We start from the raw sequence: 22,388 nt of genomic DNA, 5'->3' as shown, positions 1-22,388 counted from the left end.
GATCAAAGAAGAAGTTAAAAGAGAAATCATGAATTTCTTAGAGTCAAATGAAAATGAAAGCAAGACATTCTAAACTTATGGGATTCAGCAAAAGCGGTACTCGGAGGGAAACTTACAGCAATAAATATCTACATGAAAAAAAGAAGATCTCGAACTAACAGTCTAACTTGACAACACCAGGAATTATAAAGAGAAGAGGAAACTAAGCCTAAATCTATTATAAGAAAGAAAATAACAAAGATCAGAGCACATGTAAATAAAATCAAAAACAGTAAAACAACAGAGAAAATCGATAAAACCAGAAGTTGGTTCCCTGAAAAGATCAGTAAAATTGACAAACCTTTAGCTAGACTGACAAAGAAAAGAAAAGATGCAAAAAAACAAAATAAAAAATGAAAGAGGGGAGATTACTACTGACCCAACAGAAATAAAGAGAATTATGACAGAATATTAGGAACAACTGTATGGTAACAAACTGGAAAACACAGATAAAATGAACAAATTCTTAGAAGCACAGAACCTACTTAAACTGACTCAAGAGGAAAGAGAAAGTCTCAACAGACCCATAACAAGTGAAGAGATTGAATCAGTAATTAAAAACCTCCCAATGAAACAAAGTCCTGGACCAGACAGCTTCACTGGAGAATTCAGCCAAACATTTAGAGAAGAATTGACACCAATACTGCTTAAATTCTTCCAAAAGATAAAGAAAGGGATACTCTCTAGTTCATTCTATGAAAGAAACATAACCCTGATACCAAAATCAGACAAAGACACAAGAAAACTATAGGCCAATATCTCTTGTGAATATAGTTGCAAAAATGCTCAACAAAATACTAGCAGACGGAATCCAACAACATATGACCAGATGGGATTCATTCCAGGAATGCAGGGATGGCTCCACATCAGAATATCAGTCAACATAACACACCACATCAATAGAAAAAAGAACCACATGATCATCTCTGTGGATGCAGAAAAGGCATCTGATAAAATCCAACATACTTTCTTGATGAAAACACTAAAGAAGATTAGAACAGATAGGAAATTCCTCAGTATGATTCAAGGCATATATGAGAAGCCAACACCCAATATCATACTTTAGTGGAGAAAGACTGAGAGCTTTCCCCTTGAAATTAGGAACAAGACAAGGATGCCCACTCCCAGCATTTCTATTTGATATTGTATTAGAAGTCCTAGACAAAGCAATAAGACAAGAAGAAGAAATAGAAGGTATCTAGATTGGAAAAGAAGTAAAAATATCTCCATTCACAGGTGATACGATCCTATATATAGAAAATCCCAGATGATCCATAGGAAAACTTCTAGAGCTAATAGAGGCATTTAGCAAAGTTGCAGGGTACAGGGTCAACAAACAAAAATCAATTGGATTTGTACACACCAGCAATGAAAAATCTGAAAAGGAAATTAGGGCAACAATTCCATTTACAACAGCATCTAACAGATAAAATAACGAGGAATAAATCTACCCAGGGACATGAAAGACTTATAAAGTGAAAATTATAACACATTGTTGAAAGAGATTAAAGAAGACTTAAATAAATGGAAAGATGTTCCATGTTCATGGATTGGAAGACTTAATATTGCTAAGGTGTCAATACTACCCACAGTGATGTATAGACTCAACACAATCCTAATCAAAATTCAAACAGCCTTCTTTACAGAAATAGACACAGAAATCCTCAACTTTATATGGAATGGCAAGTGGCCCTGAATAGCTAAAGCAATGCTGAAAGAGAACAAAGTAGGACGACTCACACTTTCTGATTTTAAAACATACTGTCCAGCTACATAATCAAAACAGCCTGGTACTGGCATAATAATAGACACATACACTGACGGAATAGAATTTAGAGTCCAAAACTACACCCACACATGTCTATGGTCAACTGATTTTTGATGAGGGTGCTAAGTCCATCTGATGTGGAAATTCTCTGTAAACTCAACAAACGGTACCGAGGAAACTGGATTTCCACATGCAGAAAAATGTAACAGGATCCATGCCTCACAACATACACAAAAACTAATTCAAAATGGATTAAGGATCTAAATGTGCAAAATAAAGCCATAAAATTCCTAGAAGAACAAGCAGGGGTAATGCTGCCAGGCCTAGCTTTCGACAATGGATTATCTAACATAATAAATACCAAAAGCACAAAGAGTAAAAGATAAAATAAATAAATGGGACCTCATAAATACTAAAAACTTTTGTTGATCAAAAGACTTTACCAAAAAATTGAAAAGACAAGCTACCGACTGGTAGAATATCTTTGGAAACCACGTATCTGACAAAAACCCAATAATTAAAATATATGTAAAACTTTGACAACAAAAATAACCCAATTATCAAAGGGGCAAAGGACTTCAATAGACATTTAACTAAAGAGGCCATTCAAATGGGCACCAAACACATGAAAAGATGTTCAGTATCATTAGTCATCAGAGAGATGCAAATGAAAACCACAGTGAGATACCATTCACTTCCACTAGGATGGTTAAGATTTTTAAAAAAAAACAGAAAATAACAAATGTTGGTGAGGACATGGGGAAATTGGAACCCTTATCCATTGCTAGCGGAAGGCAATATTATACAGCCATTGTGGAAAAGTGTGGCAGGTCCACAAATAACTAAAAATAGAACTACCTTATGACCCAGCAATTCCACTCCTAGGAATATACCCAAAAGGCTTGAAAGCAGAGACTCAAAAAGAGACTTGACCATCAGTGTTCACTGCAGCACTATTCATGATAGCCAAAAGGTAGAAACAACCTAAGTGCCCATCAACAGATGAATGCATAAACAGAATGTGGTACATACATGCGATGGGATACTACTCAGCCAGTAGGAGAAATGAAACCTGGATACACGCTACAGCATGGATGGAACTTGACAATATTATGCTGAGCAAAATGAGCCATATCGCAACAGGACAAATATAACAGAGAATTCTTAGTTTTCTAGTGCTGCTATAACAACAGAAATACTAAAAGTGGATGGCTTTAACAAAGAGAAATTTATTCTCTCACCTTCTAGGAGGCTAGAAGTCCGAATTCAGGAGGCCAGCTCCAGGGGGAGGCTTTCTATCAGTTCCAGGAAAAGGTTCTTGTTATCTTCCCCGGTCAAGGAGCTTCTCAGTGCAGGGACCCTGTGTCCAAATGACACGCTATTCTCTTGGCTCTTGTTCTCAGTGGTTTGAGGTTCCCATGTCTGTCTGCTTGCTTCTCTCTTTTATATCTCAAGAGATTGGCCTAAGATATAACCTAATCTTGTAGACTGAGTCCTGCCACATTAATATAACTGCCTCTAATCCTGCCTCATTAACATCATAGAGGTAGGATTTACAAAACATAGGATAATCACATCAGATGACAAAATGGTAGACAATCACACAACACTGGGAATTATGGCCTAGCCAAGTTGACACATGTTTTGGGGGAACACAATTCAATCCATGACAACCTGAATTATACAAAGACAAGAAAAGGCAAATGTATAGAGACCAAAGTTTTATTAGTAGTTTTACAGGGTTAGGAGGGATGGGGTAGAAAAAGGGGTTAACGGTGAGGGAAAAACTGCACTGGTTTAGAGTTGCTCGGCTAATTACTGTAATTGTTGTCAATAAGTTATACACCTGTAAAACATGGCAAAAGTTGTGATTTATTTACAATGATAAAAATTAAAAAAAAAAAAAAGAGTAGCTGCTGAGGCTGTTTATATATAACCAAACACCTCATGGGATTTGGTTCTTTTGTTTGGAAGTTCAGGGTCATGGTTTCACAGGACATCCCAGCTAATTGGCCTAATAAAATGTTTAGTGGTTCTGTTCTACCTCCTAGCTAGTTGCATAGGGCCTGGGGTCTTAAAAGCTGGCAAGCAGCCACCAAAGCACAACATTTGGTCTTTATTCACCTGGAGCAACAGAAAAAGGAGAGTCAGAATAGGAAGAAGAAATGGAATGTGGCTACTTGCCTCCATGAACAACTGCCTCCTTTGCCATGGGAAGAGAAGAGCTGCATGGTGCCCAGCTACCAGTACAGAACATTTTAATCATGGATTCCACAGAAGAATCCTGATCAAAATGGGGAATATGCAAAAGAGAATTTCCAACTCTCATGGACTCCAGATTTCCTGGAGCCATGGAGGGTGGATGGACCCCTGAAACTATCCTGAGATAATCTTTAAACCTTAAACCAAAAATATCCCCTGAAGTCTTCTGAAAATCAAACAGTAGTTTACCTCAACTAGTAAAAAAGGTCTGCCTTGAGTATTATGCTTTTAAGAACTGTTCATCTATATGGGACCAAATTGACAATAGCAACTCGAAAGATCAAATAGGAACCTTAGGGAATAGTGAGCTTACGCCAGTAGGGGAGGAACAACTCAAAAAAGGAGGGTGAGAATGGTTGTGCAACTCAAAGAATGTAATCCATGTCATTATATTGTACTTTTAGAAACTGTTGAATTGTTATGTTTTGCTGTGCATACTCTCAACAATAAAAGTATTTTAATAAAATAATGAACCAAAAAGAAAATGAATATAAAATTTGTTTTTTATAAGAGTTTATTTTTGTACACTTAAAAATTGCTATTTTAAGATATGTAAGAAAAATATTTTCCTAATATTGAAACAAGCAGTTCTTTGGCATAGAAATCACATGGGTGATCTTTAACTTAAAAAATTAAGAACTGTGACCTAATATGCTAAACAAAACTTATTCTTTGCCCATCCATTTGTCCCCTTTCACAGCTCCACTGCTCTGCTGCTAACCAAAGGCTGGGCTATTCAAACCCAGCAGCTGCTCCACAGGAGAAAGATGTGGCAGTCTGCTTCCACAAAGATTACAGCCTTGGAAACCCTGTAGGGCAGTTCTACCCCGTCCTACAGGGTCGCTAGGAGTCGCAATCCATTCTACAGCAACAGGTTTGGTTTTATCAAAGATGCTACAGAAGTTATACACTGGAATAATTAGGTGACACACACCACCAAGGGAAAAAAAAAAAAGAGCAACATAATATATAAAAAAACAAAACAAAAACCAAAACCAGTGCCGTCGAGTCGATTGCAACTCATAGCGACCCTATAGGGCAGAGTAGAACTGCCCCACAGAGTTTCCGAGGAGCGCCTGGTGGATTCGAACATGATACATGGGACAAGTAAAATGAAGCATTGTCAAAAAAAAAACCCAAACCGGTCACCGTCAATTCAATTCCGACTCATAGAGACCCTACAGGACAGAGGAGAACTAGCCCATAAGGACAGAGGAGAACTACCCCATAAGATTTCCAAGGAACGGCTGGTGGATTCGAACTGCCCACCTTTTGGTTAGCAGTTGAGCTCTTAACCACTTGCAACCAGGGCTCCACTAAGATCAAATAATAAGAAAATAATCATACCATTTAAGTCTGATGCAGTGAAAACAAAATAACTTCTTTAGAATTGTTCTATAAACAACTCGCAAAGCTCCCAAAGTAACGGCATAGAAACATAAATCTGATAAGGTACTTTAAAAACAGTAATCAAACATATAAAAACATCATACATAGGAAATACTAACTATAAAAGCAGTTAATCATAGAAATAGAGAAAAATACATATTCTTTCCAGACAATTTCTGAAGTATAGGCCTTTAACAAAAAGCATCATAAAAGGGCAAAAAATACATTTTCAAAAGCAATAAAGTTCACTTTTTTTTTTTTTTTTTTAGTTTTCTTTCAAATAAATTAAGTTCCGGTTCATACATTTTTTTAAACCAGAGAAACAATCACAGGCTTCCTGCTAAAAATCAGGAAGAAAAAACAGCTTTTAATTGCGTTTGTGAATTCTTTTATTCAACAAACATTTAGTATTGTATGACACCGTTGCAGGTGTTGGGGATTCAGCGGTAAATAAAACACAGTCACTGGCTCCAGGGGATGCAGCCAAAAGAAGAACCATAACCAAACTTATCTCCCACTCTGGTCCGTAAAATAAGGTTGAACTTCACGGTATCTCCAAACTCTTGCATTCCTGGAGTTGTTTCTCACAGAATAAATAATGGTTTACCTAGTTTGTTGTTGGGAGCAATGTGGCATTAATATCAATTATCTACTGGTGAAATTATCTTTTATAAAGAATTCTATGAAAGTTTAAAGGACAGAAAATATATAAGGGCCATCAAATACTGTCCAGCATCGAAAATGTCAGTATTCTGCTTTCATAAAAGTCAACAAAACCGAGAAAAATTTCATTGAGTATACAAAACTGCTGGAAAGAGATTACCCCCTACATGTGTGAACGTCACTTATGAGTAAAAGTTATTACACGGCCGTCACTTAAACAACTTGTCAATCATGACAAGTCAGTCGTCAGGTTTCAGAGAATCATAGCCTTCTTTCAAGAGATCCCGCCATGTTTTAAGGAAACGTGCATTTTCTGTACATTTGAAGGCAAGCTCTTCCACCTGAGCTGACACTGCAGATGTGGCTTCAAGAAGCTGGATTAATGAAAACGCTGCCTGAAATTTAAAAAAAAAAAGTCAAACGACGGATGTTTATTTTAAAAATTCTCATCTCATCTTATAAATAGTCTAAAAAAAAGTTTAAACCCTCAAATCTAATGCCCAAGTTATGCTCTTTAACAAAAAGTACAGATTTTCATATAAAAACAGATTCTTTCAGGGAACCTAAGAAATTCTTTAATAAGAAGTACGCTTTGAGAAAACATACCTGCTAGAAAAATATTCATTATGTATAAAACATGACAAATCAGTTTTTTGGTTTTTTTTAACTAAAAATACTGTACAGTCTCAGCGCAAAAAGATGACTTCATCATAAACTGCTACTGATTTTTGGATAAAAAGGGCATTATTCCACTAGGAACACATTAGTCCACGAAAATATACAGACCAAAGAACAGATCCTCTGAGCTCTAACAAATACAACAAAATCCCCTCCGCGCGAACACACAGACGAATGCAAAAAATAGCCAACTCTTACTGGAAAGCTCACTTCTTAAGTCAATATTTTCTTCAATATAGCATAACACTGTGCCTAGACAACATGTTCACCTGTAACTGGTCTTGCTCCAGCAAATATAGAAGCTGGGTCAGCAATTCTTAGTCATCTTTTAAAAAAAAAAAAAAAAGACTTCTCGAGCAACGACTCGCCAACTGAGCACTAATTTCCCAATTTCCAATCTGCACAGGAGCTCGAGTGCACGGCCTATTCCACAAAGCGCCCCCACGAAGGTTACTCCCCACAAGCTGCATTCCACGTGACCCACTCAGGGCCGGTCAACACTAAAACCGTGGCCTCCTCCGGGGCGTGTCTTGGGGTGCGGGGAGGAGACGCTGCTAGTCTCCGGCGGTTGTAGCCAGCCCGATGCATCCCGCCTACCAGCAATCACAGAGGGGACGCCTTCTCAACAATAAACGACACCCTGGAGACTAAAGGGGCCGAGCCCAGGACAACGGCCGACCAGCGCGGCGGGCTCCGAGTCCCGGGGAGACACCGCGGCCCGACCCCAAACAGCAGCAGCTCTCTGCCGGGGAGGGGGGGCCTCCGCCGGGGAGGGGGGCGCGCCAGCGGAGCTACGAGGTTTACAGTTACCGAGGCTGATGGGAACCAGAGGGCGAGGCAGAAAGAAAGCCGAGAGGGCGGGGAGGGCGGAGAAGGCGGCGGGGAAGCCCTCCAGCCCCTCACCCTGAATCTAGAGGCGGAACGTCGGCGCCCCCGCGGCCAAGCTCTCAGGGGACACGGCAAGCGCCCGAGGGGCGGCGGGCAGGGGCGCCGACCCCAGCTCCTCCGGCCCCGCCGCCGTCGTTCTCCAGGGGGACACTCACGTCTCCGATCTGCAGCTCCACTGCCTCCAAAGGGTCCACGGTTCGGCCGCTGCTCCCCCTCGGAACTGGCCAAGCCAGACTCGCCGGAGCGTCAGGGGAGGATGCTGAAGAGGCGTCTGGAGACGAGGGAGAGGAAGGGGGCGGCGGGGGCGGCGAAGAGGCCCGCAGCTCCTCAGGCTCGGCCATCGACAAGGGCTGGGCGGGCGATACCCGACTGCAGCAGCCGAACCGACACCAACTGTCTTTCAACCGCTCGCGCCCAGAGCCCAGAGGCCCCACCTTCTCCACCCAAAGCTCCACCCCGTCTCCTCCTGGGTCTCTGCCCAGGGCCGCCAAGACGGTTTCGCTTTCGGGACAGCCAATCAGATGTCACGCAATTCACCTCTGGGCGCTCACCGCTCTTGCGCAGACCTCCCGCCCGGCTCCGAGGGTGCCTGAGCGAGGACTACAGCTCCCAGGATGCAATTCGCGCCGCTCCGCCTCCCACGCCCTTGACGGCGCGCGCGTTGTAGTATGAGATTTGTGGCCCGCGCGGCAGCAGCGCCGCGCCTACAGGAGTAGGAGGTGCTGACTGAATCCGCACGCTGAAGCGGGGGCGCCGGAATTTGGAGTCCCTCTTGTTTTCCTCTTTCGGTATATGACCCGGAAGTGTCCTCTAGCCCTGAACTCACGTGCGGCGCCGGCGCAGAGCGACAGGGAGCGGGTGGGCTGACCGCAGAGGCCAACTTCAGTGCACTGGTTGGTGCTTCCCAGCAGGTGATGGCGCCCCCCGCGGCCTAGAGCTCCAGCGGCAGCGGCGGGCTTCGAACAGTCGGCTTGGGTTTGTGTCGGACCGCAGCAGCCGTGGTTACTGGGAACATGTCGCTGCCTCTAGCCAGGATGTCCTGTCCGGGTGAGCGGGAATGCCGGTGGGATTAAGGGGAGGGAGGCCGTGGAGTGAGGGCGGAGCAGGACCCGCCGCGGGGCTGTGGACCACTCCGCCTCGCCACCACCTTCTCGGACAAAACTAGGGCAGAGGTTACGCGGTCTGCGCGCGTGGGTGGACCCTGGGCTCCGGGCACCGCCGGTGCAACAGGTGCCGTCTAGGGTAGAGGTCACGCGGTGTGCGCGCGTGGGTGGATCCTGGGCTCCGGACACCTCCGGTGCAACAGGTGCCGTCTAGGGCAGAGGTCACGCGGTGTGCGCGCGTGGGTGGATCCTGGGCTCCGGGCACCTCCGGTGCAACAGGTGCCGTCTAGGGCAGAGGTCACGCGGTCTGCATGCGTGGGTGGACCCTGGGCTCCGGGCACCTTCGGTGCAACAGGTGCCGTCTAGGGCAGAGATCATGCAGTCTGCGCGCGTGGGTGGACCCTGGGCTCCGGGCACCTCCGGAGGAACAGTGCCGTCTAGGGCAGAGGTCACGCAGCCTGCGCGCGTGGGTGGACCCTGGGCTCCGGGCACCTCCGGTGCAACAGGTGCCGTTTAGGGCAGAGGTCACGCGGTCTGCGCGCGTGGGTGGACCCTGGTCTCCGGGCACCTCCGGAGGAACAGTGCCGTCTAGGGCAGAGGTCACGCGCAGAGGAAACTTGCGGACAAGGGCCGCATGGACTTCTGACCGGAGTCGGCCCAAACCTTGGTCCTAATCCTTATCCCAAAACTCAGTTGCTGGCTTTTGTAGGAAGCGAAAAAATATTTGCGGTTTTTGTGTTTGGTCCTGACCTGACCTGTGTCTTTACAGGGAACCTAGTCCAGTCTTAAGAATATAAACGTATCTGTCGTATCACGGTCAACATTCATATGGTGCCCAAGTCACCAGGTTATATTTGGAGCCTGGAGTTTTCCCCGCATTGTCTAAAATTAACTTTAGGGGCTTACGTTATGAGTTTTTACTGAACATGTGAAAATACCACAGAACCTCCCTTTTCACTTAAAAAAAAAAAAAATGTGAAATGAAGCAGTTGGATGATTTTTTATTTTAATTAAAACCTTTTTTTTTTAATTTAGAAACTTTCCTTTTTGGGCTCTTGAATTCTGTCACAACTGGCTTAACTTTTTAGTTTATTGACGTTAATTTTTCTTTATGCAGTACAAATATATACATTGTAAACTCCAGGATGTTCTTATTACGGAAACTTCATGAATGTAGAATTTTGTCAAATTTGACCCCGTGTACTAAGTAGTCAAGATTTTGTTTAAAGTACTCATGTTTCTGTGTACATTTATAGTTTTTCTTCAAACATTTAGGTCTTTCATACTGTAAAAACGTCTGGGGTGGGGGGTGGTGTTTGATCTCTGCTAACACCACAAGGGGAATGGAGAATCAAGACCAACAGCCAAAGTCTGAGTCCCATGAGGCGAAGGCCAAACAAGCCTCCTGTCTGCCATCTTTACCAATTCTGATGCCAACTGTCCCTCCCACAGCACTCCGTACTGGGTTCAGTAATTCATTGCAATGGCCACACAGAGCTCAGACCATACTCAACGGTTGTGAGATTTATTAGGGAAGTATCCAACAAAAACCCAGTGCTGTCGAGTCGATTCCAACTCATAGCGACCCTATAGGACAGAGTAGAACTGAACCAGAAGTAACAGGTTACAATTCAGGCTCAGCAACATCCAAGGATACAGTTCCTCTTTCGGGACAGCCTCTTCCCAGCCCTGCTCACATGTGCGCCTCTCCCTGGCCCTCAGCCTCTCCCAGAAGCACTCAGCTCTCTCTCTCCACACTGTCTCCTGCTGCTGGGTCTCTGCTGCCAGGTCTCTGCCGCTGCTGTTTGCCATCTTCAAGGTTATAGCTCGCTGTCTTGTCTCCTGGGTCCAGGAGCTTCTCAGAACAGAGATCCCAGGTCCAAACGACATGCTGGCTTCTGGCTGTTCCTCCTTGGTGGTGGTGAAGTTCTTCTCTCTCTCCCTCTTGGGTGGTCACCTCAGGCCCAGCAGGATGGCGGAATTGTCCGGTCCCTTTGCTGGGCTGCAGTTACTGTGTCTGTACCAGCCCGCCCGGTCACTTGGGTGGGAGTTAAAGGACCACGGCTTAAAAGACCACCTGAAAGTGATCAGTAGCACAGCAGACACATTCTGAGTTAATTTTTGTATCACCATAATCTTTTGTTGATTTTTTATTTTGAAACAACTTTAGATTTAGAGAAGAGTTGCAGAGATTGTAGAACTCCCATATGCCCTTCACGCAGTTTAACACCTTTATCAGCCATAGTACAATTATCAAAACTGATAAACTATCATTGATGTAACACTATAAACTACAGAATTTATTCGGATTTTACTTTTCTATTCCAGGGTCCAGTTCAGGTTACCACATTGCTTTTAGTTGTCATGCCTCCTTAGAACACTACAGTCTCTCACAGTTCCTCAGTCTTTCTCTCCCATGACCTTGAAACTTTTGATGAGTCCTGGTCAGGTATTTTGTGGGATGTCCTCAATCTGAGTTTGTCTGAAGATTTCTTGTGATTAGACTAAGGTTATATAGATTTTGTGGAAGTATGCCACAGAGGTAAAGAGCCCTTTTAATTGAATCATGTGTAGTTCATGATATTAATATGTCTTGCTACTGGGAATGTTAACCATGATCACTGGGTTAAAGTGGTAGCTGCCGTTTTTCTCCACTATAAAGTTAGTATTTTTCCTTTTGTAAGTCCAGCCCACACTCATGGGGAGAAGAAATAAACTCTTATCTCCTGGACAGAGAATCAAAGAATTTGTGGATAAGTCATTACAATAATCTTTTTTTAAAATTTTATTGTAATAAAATATATGTAACAAAAGGTTTACCATTTTAACCATTTTTAAGAGCACAATTCAGTGATGTTAATTACATTCACCATGTTGTGCTACTCTAACCACTATCCATTTCTAGAAGTTTCTTATCACCCTGAACATAAACCCAGTACCCCGTCAGCTGTAACTTCCATTCTCGCCTGTCCCAACTCCTAAAAATCACTGATAAACTTTGGTCTCTACACTAGTGATTTCACGTATGTGGGATCGTGTAATATTTGCCCTTTTGTGTCTGACTGACTTCACTCAGCATGTTTTCAAAGTTCATCCATGTCATAGCGTATATCAGAATTTTGTTTCTTTTTATGGTTGAGTAATATTGACTAATATTTTATTCTTTGACTTTCTGCTTTAAAATGTTTGACCATATGTAATTCATTTTGATGTAAGTAATAAGGTAGGAACCCAACTGTCCTTTTCATCAGTGGCTTTCTAGCTGTCTGCATCCAACTGTCCTTTTCCTCAATGGCTTTCTAGCTATCTGCACAGTGCTTAGTGAGTAACCATCTCCTCTCCCTGATTTAGAACAGCATCTTGATCATATATCAGATCCCTATGTGTGTATCGTCTACTTCCGAACTCTCTATTCTGTGTGATTACTCTAGTCCTCTTCTGTAACAGACTTTCCATTGTTATAACTTTTCAGGTATACCTTTTAATATCTGTCAGGGCTGGACACAGGAGAATTCTCTGTTCTTTTTTAGGATGGTAAGGACTCTCGAGGAGAGGACTAGCAGAGAAGGCAGTCAGAAATTGAGGATACAGGAGGAAGGGAAGGTAACAGATGGGGCAAGGTCCCTAAGAAGATGGAAAGAATAATCTTCAGCATCCAGGTCAGAGGATTAATCTCAGGAGGGAGAAGACATCTCTCCTATTATACCCTAAGGATATAAATAAAGGATGAACATAAATACAGGGTACATTATACGTTATTGTCAAGGAATTGAGGGGGTTCCTGTTTGATTGTTTCTGTCTTTTTACGAATGTCCCTGGGTGGTGCAGATGGTTTGCTCTCAACTGCTACCTCAAGGTCAGCAATTTGAACCCTCCCAGTGGTGCTGTGGAAGAAAGGCCTGACAATCTGCTACGGTAAAGACTTTTTAAAAACTCATTGCCACCAAGTTGATTCCGACTCATAACAACCCCATAGGGCAGAGTAGAACTACCCCACAGGGTTTCCACGGAGCGGCTGGTAGATTCAGACTGCTGACCTTTTGGTTAGCAGCTGTAGCCCTTAACCACTACATTACTTGGGTTTCCACCGTGAAGATAACACCTAAAAAAACCCTATGGAGCTCTGTAACACCTGGAATCACTGTGGGTCAGAATCAACTCAGCAGCAAAGAGTTTGGTTTTTTGGTATTTATCTTTGAAGCTCGATGCTAGGGTATCTGCCCCAGATAAGGGAGAGAGGAAATGGAGTTGAAGGTTTGAGAACAACAGAGAAGGTTTAGTGAATATTCTTACAAGTAAATCTTTCCATACTTCTTTGTTTATTTCTATAAAATACTATTCGTTGAGTCAAAATGTATATACAATATGAAGAATGTAACCAAAACCAGTGAGCAGTATGTGTAGAAATCACTGGATGGAATGTTTTGCTGTGTACACTTCCACTGAAAATACGATAAAATATTATTTTAAAAATCCATATATATATACGCACACATACGTGTTAAGTAGTCTTGGTGGCACAGTGGTTAAGCACTGGGCTGCTAACCGAAAGGTCGGCAGTTCCAACCTACCAGCGCTCCTTGGGAGAAAGGTGTGGCAGTCTGTTTCCATAAAGATCACAGCCTAGGAAACCCAATGAGGCAGTTCTACTCTGTCTTGTAGGGTCACTGTGAGTTGGAATCAACTCAATGGCATAGGGTTTGGTTTAGGTTTTTTGGACTATGTATATTGACTCTTTGAACATATTGCCATATGGGAGGATCAGCTTTACTTTAAAAGAAGCTGACCATAAAACCCGGGTTGTCCTCATACCCTTTTTTTCAGCATAATCGTCATTGCCCCCCATCGCCCTCAAAAGTATCCAGTCTAGGTGATAAAGTATTTGGTCATCCTATTTATAGATTAAGTCTGATGTGAACTAAGTTGAATAAATTAATTTATTTGATACTTTTAAAATGTTTAAGATATGAGTAAAAGCTAACCGAATTGTACGTCTGGGAAAAGACTAATCTATTTCGGTTTATATTACAGATAAGGCCGTGCGGCACAGGCCTGTTAACTGTCTGCCATGCTGATATGGTCAGTCATAAATCAACAAGTTTCCAAAGGCAAGCTATCAAATGAAATCATAGAACTTCTAATCAAGAACATACCTTAGAGATCATCTAGCGGCCTTTTTCTTTTTCACATGAGGAAACCGAAATCTAGAGAAGCTAAATGATTTGCTTAAGGTCTTACTGTTGTTCCTCGTCAAGTTAATTCCAACTCATGGTGACCCTTAGGACAGAGTAGAACTACTCCATAGGGTTTCCTAGGTCATAATCTTTGCATCCCTATAGGACAGAGCAGAACTGCCCCGTAGGGTTTTTTAGGCTATAATCTTTACAGGAACAGATGGCCAGGCCCTTTCTCCCACGGAGCTGCTGATGGGTTCGAACTACTGACTTTTCAATTAGCAGCCAAGTACTTAACCATTGTGCCACCAGGGTTTGCAGTCTTAGAGCTAGTTATAGAAAACTAACCAGAAACCAGATCTGACACCCAATCCTAGGTTTTTTTCTTCAAAAAAAAAAAAAAAAAGTTTTTCAGTTTACTCCTGACGAAAACTAATTGAAATAAATAGTAATGTTTGTAATTTTTATGCAGCATATCAGTGCCTTCATGCCTTAAAACTTAAGAAAAATTATCTACATCTGTGTGCTTCAAGATGGTCTTCAGCTTCTGTTGTACCTCGGATTACTACCCACTATACCATTTATCCCCGAGATAAGGACAAGCGATGGGAAGGTAAGTAATAACTTCTGTAAAATTGTGGAGACTTTTCTAGATACTTTGTATCCTTTTGTGATGGGAATGTTATATTTTTCGTGGTGGTTTAAAAGCCTCTAATATTTTATTAGGTCTGTCAGACCTATCCCATGTTAATATTTAGATAAGCTCTTTTTTTGGTTGTTTTTTATTATTTGCTAAATTTATGATAATCTCAAAGCCAAAAGTTGGTTTGTGGAAACTGAAGTAAGATACACACTGGTACAGAACCTAAGAAAACATGAAACTAATACAATAATATATGCAATATCATTACCATGCAGAACAGTGGTAATTTCCATAAATAATGCCCTAAACCATAGTGGGTGTTGGTAAACACAGAACGCAGTTTTATCAGGTCATGTTAATCCCAGAATCTTGATTTTTTTTTTTGTTTCCTTCCCAGGAGTGAACATGGAGAGGTTTGCAGAGGAAGCGGATGTGGTGGTAGTGGGTGCAGGCCCTGCAGGGCTGTCTGCAGCTGTTCGTCTAAAGCAGTTGGCTACTCTTCATGAAAAGGACATGCGCGTGTGTCTCGTGGAGAAAGCTGCTCAGATAGGTGCTCACACTCTCTCAGGAGCTTGCCTGGATCCGTGCGCTTTTGAAGAACTGTTCCCAGACTGGAAGGAGAAAGGGGTATGAAAATGTTTTCTATGTAAACTAATTTTAGTTGTATTTCTGTTTCCAAATTACTGGACTGTGGAAAACCCTTCTCATGTAATTCTATCTCTTAGAGGGTAGTTATCGATACATGTTATTTTAATTTAAAAAAGGAGAAAGAAAAAAAAGATTGAATTATATCAGATGTAAATTTAAAGGTATTAGCTTATTTTTATATAATACCTTCTATATCTTGTATTTATTTATTTATTAGATTTATCAGAAGGTGTTATCTTGAGAAGACTTGACTGTACCTTTGTGTCTTAATAAAGCTATATATGAAATTTTGGGGACAATGCAAAGTCTAAAACCAAAGAAAATAGTTTTATCTTCTAAATAAGTTAGCATAACCTCCTATAATATAGAAAAAAGTGGGTTGGCATGGTACACAGAGGATGACGTGCTGGTCTTACTGCTCTCACTAATTGTACGACTTTGGTGAAAATCTTACACTCTTATCTCTGTTATTTCTCCTTTAAAAAGTTAGAGTATCAGTATTTGTCAGTATTTGTGACTCTACTATGTAAAGATCAGAAAGTTATATAAATATCATCTGTATTATTTTTATATGGATAAATTGAATTTAAAAAGTTTTTTCTGAAATATCAAGCTGCATTAAATTAGACATACTTTATTACTAATTAAATTTCTCTTTTCAGTAGCATGTCAGAAACAGCATTGAGTTATTGACATAATATCAATTTTAATAGAGAAAAAAGTTTTCATATCAAAGCTTTTATTGCTTTGACTTTATTATGCATTTTAGTAGAGATATTTGCCATCACTGGAAATGACCACTAGCTTAATTCCTATGAGATTATTAAAATAAATCAAGGGAAGGGGTTGCTTTTCGTTGCTTTTTAAGTTCATAGTACACACTCACACGCGCACACACACACACGCAATGGTTAAAAAATTTCCTCCTTCCAGCCCAGATGATCGTCTTTGTGAATGCAGAAAGAAAGAAAGCCGTTTTATTACTGAATAAGCATTAAACCAGAATGTGGTGGTGGTGTTAGGTGCCATCAAGTTGGCTCCAACTCATAGCGACCCTATGCCCAACAGAATGAAACACGGCCCGGCCCTGAGCCATCCTTACAATCATTGTTACGCTTAAGTTCATTGTTGCAGCCACTGTGTCAATCCACCTCATGGAGGGTCTTCTCTTTTCCGCTGACCCTGTACTCTGCCAAGCATGATGTCCTTCTCTAGGGACTGACCCCTCCTGACAACATGTCCAAAGTATGTAAGATGCAGTCTCACTACCCTTGCCTCTAAGGAGCATTCTGGCTGTACTTCTTCTGAGACAGATCTGTTCGTTCTTTTGGCGGTCCATGGTATATTCAATATTCTTCACCAACACCACAATTCAGAGGCGTCAGTTCTTCTTCGGTCTTCCTTATTCAAACCAGAATGTAATGCTCATCAAATGCAATCCACTGGGAAGGTTGCCAAGAGAGAAAGATATCTCAGCCATTTTTTTGTCTGTTTTTAATTTCTTTTTTGTTTTTGAGAATACGCACAGCAAGACATGCACCAGTTCAACAATTTCTACACGTATAGTACAGTGACATTGATTACATTCTTCAAGTCGTACAGTCATTCTCACCCTCCTTTTCCGAATTTTCCCTCCCCCATTAACATAAACTCACTGCTCCTGAGTTTGCTATCTAATCTTTCGAGTCGCTGTTGTCAATTAGTTCTTAAAAGAACACAGTGTACAATAAAATTTTTTTTATTAGTCGAGCTAAACTACCATTTGGTTTTAAGAAGACTTCAGGATATATTTTTGGTTTAAGGTTTAAAGATTATCTCAAGGCAATAGTTTTGGGGGTTCATTCAGCCTCAGTGGCTCCAGAAGGTCTGGATTCCTTGAGAATTTGAAATTCTGTTCTGGATTTTCCTCCTTTTGATCAGGATTCTTCTGTAGAATCTTTGATCACAGCATTCATTAAGGGCAACTGGGCACCATCCAGTTCTGGTTTCATGGCAAAGGAGGCAATCTGTTCATGGAGGTAATTAGCCACACATTCTGTTCATTCTCCTGTTCCTAACTCTGCTTCCTCTATTGCTCCAGGTGAATAGAGACGAATTGTTGTGCTTTGGATGGCTGCTTGCAAGCTTTTAAGACCTCAGGCCCTATGCAGCGAACTAGGAGGTAGAACAGAAGCACTAAACATATTAATAGGCCGGTTAACTTGGATGTCCCATAAAACTATGACCCTAAACGTCCAAATCAGAATACCAAATCCCCTGAGGTATTTGGCTGTACATAAGCAGCCTCAGCAGCTGCTCTTGTTGTTATAAAAATATATATCACACAACGTTTGCCAGTTCCACTTTTACAGGCGTACAACTTACTGACAGCAGTTACGTTAAGTGGCTGTGCGGCCCTGCCCTTCGTCGGTGCAATTTTTCCATCATTGTGAACTGAGACTAAATGCTCCATGAGCAGTGACCCCCTTCCCCTAATCCCCCGCCCCTGGTGACCACTAACGAACTTTGGTCCCTGTACATTGCCTGCTCTTGTCTTGTTATCTAAGTGAGAGCATACAATAGTTGCCCTGTTGTGATTGACTCATTTCACCCAGCGTGATGTCCTCCAACTCCATCCGTGCTGTAATATGTATCAAGACTTAATTTCCCTTTCTGGCTGAGTAGTATTCCATTGTGTGTATCAAAAAGTTATATAAATGTTATATGAAGATCAAAAAGCTACATACATATCACCTATATTCTTTGGAGATGGACTAAATTAAATTCTAAAATGTTCAGTCGTGCTCTTCTTTCTGGAATATCAAGCTCCAAGAAACCAAATCACACATTTTGTTTATCCATTCATCCCGTGGTGGGCATTTCCCTTGTTTCCACCTTTGGCTAATGTGAATAATGCTGCAGTGAACATGTCTGTACATATGTCTGTCCACGTTCCTTGGGTAAATTCCTAGCAGTGGAATTGCTAGGTCATGTGGTAGTTCTGCTTTTAGTTTTCTGAGGAAGGATACCCTCATTCTTTTATATAGCTAAGCAGATACAACGTTAACTATATCTAAATTACCTTAATGCGAAGGAAGAATAAAACTCATATCTTTTCCACAACCAGGAAGTTACAACTTGAAGCAGATGCCTGGGGTAAACTCTCACAGTGATAAAGACACATCTTCCTTGATGCTCACTTTTCAAATGAAGGCTTTCAAACCCCTCCTCCCCCCTCCCCAGGACATCCCTGGAATGCAAAACTGGCAAGAGGCTTATTTAGCTTTTAAAAAGATTACAAAAAATAAAAGAAAAAAACTAAACTCATTGCTGTCCAGTGAATTCAGACTCACAGAGTAGAACTGCGCCACAGGGTTTCAAAGGAGCAGCTGGTGGATTCAAACTGCTGACATGTTGGTTAGCAGCCAAACTCTTAACCACTGCGCCACCAGGGCCCCTAAAAGATTAGCATACCTCTCAATGAGACAGAGAAGAGGTTTACATGCTTTCTAAGGGAAATACTTGGGAGGGGAAGACTTCTTTCCCTTTTGGCACCCAGGGAGAAGTTAATTTTTTTTCTTTTTGGGTAGGGGGCCTGTATTTACCCTTACAAGTACAAACTAAAAACTTTCTTATCCTTCCTTTTGTTTCTAGGCTCCACTTAAAACTCCTGTAACAGAAGACAGATTTGGAATTTTAACAGAGAAATACAGAATTCCTGTACCAATTCTTCCAGGTAAGGGAAGATAAATAATCATAGAATTCTACAGCTGGGAGGAACTACATTTCATCTGGTCAAATTCCCCTCTTTTACAGATGAGAAAACTGAGGTCCAGAGAGTTGAAGGATTGACCCAAAGTTATACAGCTAGCTGGTGGGAAAGCAGGGCTAGAACCTAGTTGTTTTGTCTTCTAGTCCGGAAGAATTGAAATATAGCCCTGTAAGCCTATCAGGAATTTTTAATTTAGTGCTATGGATGTTTTTTATTTTGATAAATTAGGACTCTAGACCAAAATTGGAGAAAATAAGTTGAACTTAGCACCATAGGATGTTTTGATTTTTATGTTTTTGAGATATTTTATGAATAAAAAGTCAGATAAATAAAGCATTTATTTCTAGGTCTTCCAATGAATAATCATGGCAATTACATTGTGCGCTTGGGGCACTTGGTGAGCTGGATGGGAGAACAGGCAGAAGCCCTTGGTGTTGAAGTTTACCCCGGGTATGCTGCTGCAGAGGTTTGTATAGTTGTTTTTTAATTTATAGGAAGTAATCTTTTATTTATTTGAGAATTATACAGAGGTAAGGAAATACGTATTTTTAATAACCATAGGATTATGGAATTGCAAGATTAGAAGGAACCTTCAAAAAGATCTAATCCAAAGAGGACTTGAATTCTTTATGTTGTACCTTCATCAAGTAATTGTCCAGCTCATGGTTGAACAAGATAAGTCCCTCTGCTGTTCGGATGGTTGGTAATCTCTTCCTTACACAGAGTGGAAATCATCTACTGTGTTACACTGGGCAGAACGGCTCTCAGCCCTCTTCCACGGACAGCACCCTAACGAGGATTAAGCCCTGCTCTCTCACGTCCTCTACCTTCGCTCTGTTACTGATTCTGCATTTTTTGTTGTTGCTCATTTGTGACTTCGGAGACCCTGTGTGTTACAGATTTTTTTGTTGTTTTTTGGTGGTTTGGGTGAAAGTTTACAGAGCAAATTAAATTTCCGTTCAACAATTTATACACATTTTGTTTCCTGACATTAGTTGCAGTCTCCTCTGTGTGACAGCTCCCTACCCGCTTCCTCCCTTCCATAGGGTTTTCTTGGCTGTAATCTTTACTGGAACAGATTGCCAGGCCTGTTTCTTCCATGGCGCCACTGGTGGGGTTCAAACTGCCACCCTTTCAGTGACCAGCAGAGTGCAAACCATTTGCCTCACCCAGGGCTTTATAGCTTCACGCTCGAGTTTTTTCTTTCCCAGACTAAATATTCTCAGTTCTTTCAGCGATTGCATTACTTAGTTTGAGTTTCTTCAGTATTGTCATTGCCCTTCTCTGAATACGTTCCATTTTTACTTCTTTCGTAAAGTGGCACCCAGAATAAACAAACTACGCCTGGGCTAGCGTGAAAACCCTGGTGCTGTGGTGGTTGAGAGCTGTGGCTGCTCCCCGAAGGTCGGCAGTTCATACCCCCCAGGTGCTCCTCGGAGACCCTGTGGGGCAGTTGCACTCTGTCCTGTGGAGTTGCTATGAGTCAGAGTTGACTTGATGGCAACAGGTTTTTTTTTTTTTTCTTTTTTTAAGGGAGCTTTTACCATCTTCATTTTAGAAACTGCTTGTCTTAGTTTCCTAGTGTTGCTGTAACAAGTAAATAGGTGGCTTTAAAGAGAATGTTATTTTCTCATAGTTCAGGAGGCTGGAAGGCCAGATGGAGAGTGTGACTGTAGGGGAGGTCCTTCTTGGTCTATTTCAGCGTCTGGTCGCCGGCAGACCTCGAGGGAGGTGTTCACGTGGCACCTCTTCCCTTGCTGGTCCCTGTGTGTCTGCTGCTCCTTAGATGGCACACACCTTCCGCTGGCGTGGCTTTGTTAACATAAAAAGGAAACCCCTGTTCCCAAATGGGATTGCGTACACAGGGTTAGGGGCTAGGATTCCAAGACATATTTTGGGGGGGGGGACACAGTGGAATCCATAATACTGTTCTTCCATTAATTCCCTTAAAGTAGTAACTTTTGGCAGCCACATCACACTGTTGATTCACATTAAGTATTGTTCGGGAGAGATTTAAAAATAAAATCTCTCCAACCCAGAAAAATCTTCTCCACGAGTTACAGAAACGAAGGAACCAGTTTTATTATTGAATAACCATTAAACCAGTCTGTGGTGTACATCTCAGACAATCCATGAGGGAGATTGCCAGGAAAGAAAGATACTTCGCCCTTTCATATAGCTAGGTAGCTAAAATCTGCTGTGTACATATTGTTGCGTACTACTGGGTCAATTCTTAGTCATAGTGACCCATAGGGTTTCCTGGGGTGTACTGTTTATGGGAGCAGATCGCCAGGTCTTTTCTCCCACAGAGCCACTGGTAAGTTTGAACTGCAGACTTTCAGTTAGCAGCAAGCACTTAACCACTGCACCACTAAAAAAAAAAAAAAAAAAAAAAACTAGCGCTCCTTAAAACAAAACCCAGTGCCGTACATGTTAAACCAGAGCCATTGCTGTCAAGTCAGTTGCAACTCATAGTGATCATATAGGGCAGAGTGGAACTGCCCCATAGGGTTCCAGGGAGCAGCTGGTGAGTTCAAACTGCCAGCCTTTTGGTTAGCAGCTAAGCTCTTAACCACTGCACCACCAGGACTCTACATACATGTTAGAAAGTTACAATTTGGAGCCAAGTGCTTATGCTAAACTGTCACAGAGATAGGGAAACAGGGTGCCATTCCTTCAAAGAGATGCAAAACTGGCAAGAGGCTTCTTTAGCTTTTGAAATGATACCTCAAAGAGACAGAGAAAAGATTTACCCCTACAAGTTTCCTAAAGGAAAAGTTCCCTAAAGGGAAAGTGGGGGTGAGGTAGGGGTAAGGGAGCATTTCCTTTAATTTCTTGGCACCAGGATAAGGGAAAATTAATTTTTTTTTTTTAGATTTGTATTTACCCTCAGAGTATGTAAATCAAGTAAAATACATAAGTTCCTGTATTATATTTGTTGCTACTAATTTCTTTTTCCGGTCCGTACATACACATTTGGTTTTTTGGACCCAAATACAGAAGTTTGCATTTCTTTGTATTTGAGGTTCTTGACTGGGATCAGTGTCACAGTCACAGTTGGGTGGTTTATGGAATCTGTGCTTTTCCCTTTTTAAGTGCACACACACTCACACAGATTTACAGTTCTTGGGCCTCTCCTTTTTTCCTCAGTTCCTTAAGGGGCATCATCAGTAGATTAATGGTGGGGGTGGGGCAGCGAGGATGAAGTGTAAGCAGGGTTTGCATGGGCTTAAATGTGTGTATTTACTGTTTTTTTTAGTACAGATTTTCACACGGGTTTCAGCACATTTCTGACGTGGTGAAAAACAGGTAAAATTGTGCGCTACAGATTAGTAAGTAAGCACGAGTAAACCCGTACGTACCTTGCTTACTGGGTACTCCA

At 41.8% G+C, this 22,388-nt stretch overlaps 2 protein-coding genes across 3 annotated transcripts in view; one reads left to right on the top strand and one right to left on the bottom strand.

Annotated features, from left to right (window-relative positions):
- Nucleotides 1–2,305: 2,305 nt before the first annotated feature.
- Nucleotides 2,306–8,367, bottom strand: C13H4orf46 (chromosome 13 C4orf46 homolog). Its single transcript, XM_049905424.1, has 2 exons — nucleotides 7,843–8,367; nucleotides 2,306–6,516 (listed from the first exon to the last, which is right to left on the bottom strand). The coding sequence occupies exons 1-2, from the start codon at nucleotides 8,026–8,028 to the stop codon at nucleotides 6,361–6,363; spliced, it is 342 nt and encodes a 113-aa protein (XP_049761381.1). The 5' UTR covers nucleotides 8,029–8,367; the 3' UTR covers nucleotides 2,306–6,360.
- A 59-nt stretch (nucleotides 8,368–8,426) lies between these two features.
- The window catches only part of ETFDH (electron transfer flavoprotein dehydrogenase), a 32,684-nt gene continuing 18,722 nt past the window's right edge, over nucleotides 8,427–22,388 (top strand). Inside the window, exons 1-5 of one of the 2 annotated variants that reach the window (XM_049905422.1) lie at nucleotides 8,427–8,734; nucleotides 14,437–14,577; nucleotides 15,005–15,234; nucleotides 18,889–18,970; nucleotides 19,354–19,472. In XM_049905422.1, the coding sequence (XP_049761379.1) occupies nucleotides 8,701–8,734; nucleotides 14,437–14,577; nucleotides 15,005–15,234; nucleotides 18,889–18,970; nucleotides 19,354–19,472 (606 nt within the window). In that variant the 5' untranslated portion in view covers nucleotides 8,427–8,700. Of the gene's footprint in view, nucleotides 8,735–12,399; nucleotides 13,899–14,436; nucleotides 14,578–15,004; nucleotides 15,235–18,888; nucleotides 18,971–19,353; nucleotides 19,473–22,388 lie in introns of those variants that run through there. The other variant, XM_049905421.1, reaches the window with a different exon arrangement.

The sequence above is a fragment of the Elephas maximus genome, chromosome 13, assembly GCF_024166365.1.
Source record: "Elephas maximus indicus isolate mEleMax1 chromosome 13, mEleMax1 primary haplotype, whole genome shotgun sequence".
Taxonomy (NCBI): Eukaryota; Metazoa; Chordata; class Mammalia; order Proboscidea; family Elephantidae; genus Elephas; species Elephas maximus.
Note: the sequence above shows the minus strand (reverse complement) of the source record. Positions and strands in the feature narration are given on the sequence as shown.